General features: G+C 43.1%; 1 protein-coding gene across 1 annotated transcript; it reads left to right on the plus strand.

The window, feature by feature from the left end:
- The first annotated feature begins 3,984 nt into the window (after positions 1-3,984).
- On the plus strand, positions 3,985-4,410 carry LOC145395513 (uncharacterized). The gene has a single exon (XM_080269122.1). The coding sequence runs from the start codon at positions 3,985-3,987 to the stop codon at positions 4,408-4,410; it is 426 nt and encodes a 141-aa protein (XP_080125248.1).
- The last annotated feature ends 2,283 nt before the right edge of the window (positions 4,411-6,693 follow it).

The following is a 6,693-nucleotide window of genomic DNA, read 5'->3' on the forward strand; positions in this document are numbered from 1 at the left end:
ACATATTGAGTTATCCCTTTAGTAATGTCTAAGATTTCACCTAACTTGTATGATGATTCTGGTAATACAGAATCGTGGTAAAATTGTATGAGTTTACATAATATTGTAGAAACATTGTGGTAATACATAATTGTAACATTGTGAATTGTTACATGATTGTTACATTGTAGTAACATTGTAGTAATACATAATTGTAATATTTTATGAATTGTTACATAATATTGTGGTAATGCATAAATGTGTTGGCCTTATAATTGTAGTTACATTTTGTTAATGCAACTGTTACATAATTGTGTTGGCCTTATAATTGTAGTTAAAGTTACATAAAAGTTACATCTTGTTAATGCAACTGTTACATAATTGTAACATATTGTTTGTAGTTACATATCGTTTGTAGTTACATAATTGTAATAATTGCAGTCCTGACACTGAATCCGGTCATGCTGCGGTCGATGATGTGCCATGCCACTAGCTTGTGGAGACAACAATTTGCTTTTTGTTTCACTTATAGAAGGAGTTTATGTGATGATGTGACGTGCCACTAGCTTGTGGAGACAACAATTTGCTTTTTGTTTCACTTATAGAAGTTTATGTGGTATTTTGGCATGTGTAGTAACACTTACGCGTATTTTCATTTGTTTGTTATGTGATCGTACTGTATTTCTTTTTTTTTTTTTATGTATTGATTTTCTATAGTTTGTTTTTCTTCGTTTGTCTACGCTTTTTCGGTGTTGTTCGAGGTTGCATAATTTGCTGGCTAATTCCCTTGAGACCCTTTTTTATACTGCACAGATATTATTGAAAATGATATTATATAGCCCCATATTTTGTTATTTTATATAAAAAAATATTTATACACTATATACAGGATTAACTATATACACTGACTTGTTGTTCACTTGTACCTATCGTGGGCAACGTATGTATCAGCACTGTGTGGAAATCTTTGTCCTCACGATTGTGTTGAAGATGTTCATTCTTGCTAACGTCATTTGTGTTGGCCATTTTTTTTTCTGGTCTTCCTTGTAACTTAATTTGTCTGTTTCCACTAGGTAGCTTTAATTAATGTTTAATACAGTTCTTTTAATCGCTCACTGAGTAACTGTGATGGTATATTTTCGTTATTACTTTGTAGATGTAATAATGTATAGCTGTATGTATGAAACACGTATCTTATGTAGGTATAAATGGTAACACTCGTTCGTAGTAAATAAATGCTATAATAAATGAATGAATATATACAGTGTAGAAAATTTATTGTTGGTGCAAGTATTTAATGATTGAATTATGATGATAATTGAAGTAGGTATATGAATTTAAGTTGTAATCATCTATCTATATACCTAGGCTGCTTCCCCCATGGAAAGGGAGGTTGTAATTATACAGCAGGTTTTATATGTTTGTGCAAAATGTGTTGTTTATCACTGTGTATCGTATGAATGAAGTAACTATGTAACTCACTGATTTTTACCATGGTGGAACTGGTGTGAGTGGTGTTGCACGTGGTGATAGCGTTGTTCTTCACGGGTTAATTGACGTGTTGTTGTCTCAGCAAACACGTACTGTATGGTGACGTCGACTTCTCACACTGGTAGCTGTGGTGTGTAACAGAGTAGCGATGAGTAACTTCAGTGAAGATAAGTGAGCAAGATGGGTTGTAAATATGGACTCGGTATTTGCTTCTTTGTCTTGACCTCTTCGCTCCTGCGTCAGCGGTGGAAGTTGGGGGACGGTAGGAGAGAAAGGAGGGTGAGGTCAGATGGTTGTGAGTTGTGAGTCGTATCTCACTCTTCGTTTTTTTTTTTTTCTTTCTTGATGTATTCTTGGTCCTTTTTTCTTGTGATTTACTCGTTGTGGGATGAAGACTGCCGCTACTTGTAGGTGCGTGTAATAGATTATACAGACGACTCGTAGAGTTGTTACTTGTAGTTGATTGTAGATGGTTGTAGTTCGTTGGTTCGTCGTAGAAATTGCAAGACTGTTTGTATCAGTACATTGTTAAACTACTGGCAAGACGTCGTGTGATCACTTCTAAATCAGCATGATGATCGTGGAGACGGAGGGGGGGTTGGAGAGAATACTGTCAGGAGCTGGTTGTGAGTTGTTGGTTGTGAGAGGTATTTTTTGTTTTCAATCTTGATATTTTGTAGGAATTCACTGTAGATTCGTAGACGAGATTCATACGTTTCCTGGCGCCATATCTCACAATAATTTTGCAGGTTCTTGTAGTAGAGTTTTGTAGATTAGTTATATATATATTAGACTCGTGGACGAGCGGTTGTTATACGTGAGTAGTTTTGTAAGTAGATAATCCTCGTTCCCATTTGTCATGCAATGACAGGAGAGGTAAAGATGAGTATGGGACTATTTATATTTGTCTTGGAAATATTAACAAAGTCTCTCACACACAAGTGAAGTATAAAGTCCCGCGAGCTACCACCCAGTCTCTCTTTCTCTCTCTCTCTCTCTCTCTCTTCCCTCTCGCCTATGTTGCTAGGTTCGTTCTTCCTACTACCTGCCGGTTCTATGGCTAGCCTCCTTCTGAGCTCTGCTTCCTAAATTCTGGTGTAGTAGGGGTCGTGTCACGTGTGTTACACTGTAGTTGGAAAGTTCTAGAAACCTGTGTGTGTGTATGTGTGTGTATGGTCACGAGGAGCTGTCATGTGCCTATAAAGCATTCCTTGAGTTAAGAGTGTGTAAGCATGTTTAGCATTGCTCGATTCTTGCAGACACAATACCTTCTCATCCCCTGACTTGCTGCATCTATCTGTCTCTCTATCTATCTATTTATCTATTATGATTTGTAATTATAATATGAAGTCCTGACACTCATGCCACCAGACTTCCAACTCCACCTAGCAGACCTGGGCCCTGGCACGTCCCTTGCTGAGTTTATCGAGAGGGCAGACACTCTTTACGAAACTCAACAGCATTTCATTAATCATCCAGTATGTGCACATTCCTCTTTTCCCCCCGTCATATCCCCCAGTGCTACCCTTAGTGAAACAGTGGTGTCAATGAACAGTGTTGTGAACAAAAATGGTTCCATGTCAGAGCTGTTTACCTTATTACCATATTTAACAAATAGAATAGACAAGCTGGAAAGTAAAATAAATGGCTTCACCACTCAAACCTCCAGTGTTGCAAATCTTTCTCCAGCCCTTCAGTGTTCCAACAGTGTTCCCCCAGTGAACCATGGTCGTAATGCTAATCCCCAAACAGCAAGGGACGATTTCATGTTGTGTACCTATCACAAGCGCTTTGGCATGGAAGCCAGACAATGTGCACCACCCTGCATATTCACGGGAAATGCTCGTGGCGGGAGACAGTCCCAGTAGTATCTCCCGCCACACACACCAAATGCCCCCTCATTATCAGCACACCCAAAGCGACGACACTCTCCACTGGCTCCAGGTAACTACACCTGAACAAGGTTGTGGAAGCCCTGTCCCGTGGAGTTTCAGCTGTCAGCCCTAGACTACCCCCGCTTGACCATGCAGCCTTGGACCGGGAACAGGAGGACGATCAGGAACTCCAAGCATTGCTGCAGTCTGCGACCTCACTTCAACTGCAACAGTTTGATGTCACTGGTACATCCCCGAAACTCTGGTGTGACATATCCTGTGGTACAGGACGGCCCTATATTCCCCAACAATTCCGAAGGGAAGTCTTTAGTCATTACCACGAGATGGTGTACCCAGGCATTCATGGTACGCACATCCTACTTAGCCGGTGAGTGGTATGGCCAGGTATGAGGTGTGACACCACCAACTGGGTCCGAGCGTGCTTGGCTTGTCAGTCAGCAAAAGTGCATCACCACACCAAGACACCACTTCAACCACTGCCCACACCAACTCAACGTTTCCATGTGGTCCACATTGACATCCTCGGCCCCCTTCTCGAATCTCGAGGGGTAACCGCTATATCTTAACATGCATAGATTGAGCGACAAGGTGGGTCAAGGCCACGCCCATGCTGGATGCTATGACTGACCGTGTGGCATATCACTTCCTGGCATCCTGGGTCACTCGTTTTGGTGCCCCGCAGGTGATCATCAAAGACCAGGGCCCCCAATTCGAATCTCGGCCCTGGCAAGACCTAATGGACTTCCTGGGTGCTAAACATCACAGAACCTCTGCATATCACCCTCAAGCAACTGCGATGATGGAGTGCTGCCAGCATCGGCTGAAGGAAGCACTGAAGGCACTTCCCCACCTAGTGAATTGGGTGGCTGCACTGCCAATCATCCTCCTAAACTTGAGGGTTACGGAGAAGGAGGACATTGGTAATTCTCTGGTGGAGCTAATGTACGGGGAAGACTTGAGGCTGCCAGGGCAGTTCGCCCCGCAACCAGGCACGCTGGCCCTGGTTTTCCTTCCAGAGCTCCAGCAGGCAATGCAGGCACTATGACCAGTCCCTCCTCGCTCTTGCCAGCACCAGACACCGTTCATCCCCCACTCCCTACCAGACGTCGAACAGGTCTTCGTGAGGAGGAGTCACTGCACTTCACCTCTCCAAACCCCATATGAAGGCCCATACCCTGTGATCACAAACTCAGACAAAACATTCACAGTTTACAAACACGGGAAATCATCCACAATATCTGCAGACATAGTCAAACCGGCCACACCACAAACCCAGTCACAGCCAACACCCCACACATCATCTTCCAACCTTGCCAGCCCACCAACCACACACACACACCCTACACCTCATACCCTGACACCAACACCTACATGCACCACTCACACACACACCTCCCATCCCCTTTGTTAATTCATACCCTCCATTCCCTGTCATTACCACACACCGACTCAGTCGTCATACAGTACAGCAAACCACTGCCACTGACGGAAACACTCCCTAACTACCACCCACACTATCATCCACAAACCCTACCTCGAGCACTGACCTTACATCTAATTCACCCTTCCTGTCAACCTCAGGTGATCCTACCTCCCACCTTACTACCCCAGCTCCCACCCCTTACTCAGTCCTTACCCATAACCCAGTTCCCATCCCTCCCCCAGTCAATACCCCTCATCCCTCAACACCCATCGTTCCCGTAATCCCTCCACCACTCACCACAACCCCACAAACTACATCAAGAACTACCACATTTACCTACACACAATCAGGCCGTTTCAGCAAACCACCACGATTTTACACTCCATCATAATCTAATACCAAAACCACAGACACTCCATGTCGTCACACACCTACGTTTCATTCATATTGTACAGAATATTATTTTGTGTGTGTTCTCCCTCATACAATGGCTCAATTGTAAAGGCAGGCATAACTCTCTCATTCATTTGCTCATAATAGCTAAGCATCAGTCAAATTCTCATACAGAAAGCTATGCCCGACTATTATTTCTTAGTTTATAGTCATGCCCCCCCCCATTTAATAACTTACTCCATCACACATAGCCATGCAATGGACTTGTCATTAAAATTCCCCTGTTATCACAACTGCTATTTGTAATTACTGCATTCAAATCACTTTCAAATGTTCGCTCACTTTGAAAACTGTATATGTATATTTTTTTGTACCTTGTGCCCTAATGATTTTTTTCTTCCTTTTTTTTTTTATTGCCATAAAACAGAGGGGGGAGAGGGAATGCTGTGGGGTATATTACACCACAAAGTATTGTACCTCACATTTCACCTACACATGTGGTTTCCTTCCCTCGTGGCTTTTCCGCATTTCACCTACACACGTGGTTTCCTTCCCTCATGGCTTTTCCCCACCTTGTTCTCGTACTTAGCATTGCTACTAGTACCGCTACCAATAATATTTGATTTCTCATCCCTCCTCATCTGCACTAGTGCTGCTTCAAATAATATTCAATTTTTCTTCCCTCCTCACCTGTAGTGGTGCCTAAACCAATTAAATTTGCCTATTTAGGCGACCTAGACATACCGATGCTTTGCCTACCTCATTTAGGGGCTTAAAACCGAGCGGGCGACCTAGCTCGCGCTCCTTTTCTCTCTCTACTTCAGCTGGCTGACTACCTGCCTTGCTTTCTGTCTCTCCTGGTAAATCTGGCCATGCGGTATGACTTTACATATACACTACACATAAACACATCATCTCAGCACTCCCACTCCGTACTAAATTCATTGCTCATATTTTACTCTGTAACTATTTATCCAATTAATTTATCTACACTTGCTGTAAATGTTATTACCTTGTACTACTTTGAAGTCATGCAATAACTCTGTATTGTTCCAAGTCAATAATCACTCCCCTGTCTATTTCTTCCCAGCACATGTGTAGTAGTAGTAGTAGTAGTAGCACATGTGTGTTTATCTATCCTTACCATTTGCCTTGGTGTAGCCCCTGGTGAAATATCCCCATAACTAAAACACAACAGCGCCATAGATGGCTATTCTGTGGGGGGGGAGGGGCAAGCAAGAATGGGGCACCATAGACGGCTATTCTGGGGGGAGAGGGCCAAGCAAGACAGGGGCGCCATGGTCGGCTATTCTGGGGGAGGGGGCCAAGCAAGAAATGGCTGCCATAAATAAGCTAGAAATGGCTGCCATAGACGGCTATTCTGGGGGGGGGGGCAAGCAAGAAAGGGGCACCCGCTAGTAGCCAGCTTATTTAAATTTTCACTACTTATTATGTATATATCTAATTCTTATGAGTAACTTTTGGAAGGTTAGGCTAGACATAGTGAACGTT

Source organism: Coenobita brevimanus, chromosome 31 (genome assembly GCF_032717465.1).
Source record: "Coenobita brevimanus isolate Jiangsu-jjx chromosome 31, ASM3271746v2, whole genome shotgun sequence".
Taxonomy (NCBI): domain Eukaryota; kingdom Metazoa; phylum Arthropoda; class Malacostraca; order Decapoda; family Coenobitidae; genus Coenobita; species Coenobita brevimanus.

Coding starts and splice junctions, on each gene's coding strand:
- LOC145395513 (XM_080269122.1), top strand. CDS start 3,985: ATGACTGACCGTGTGGCATATCACTTCCTGGCATCCTGGGTCACTCGT.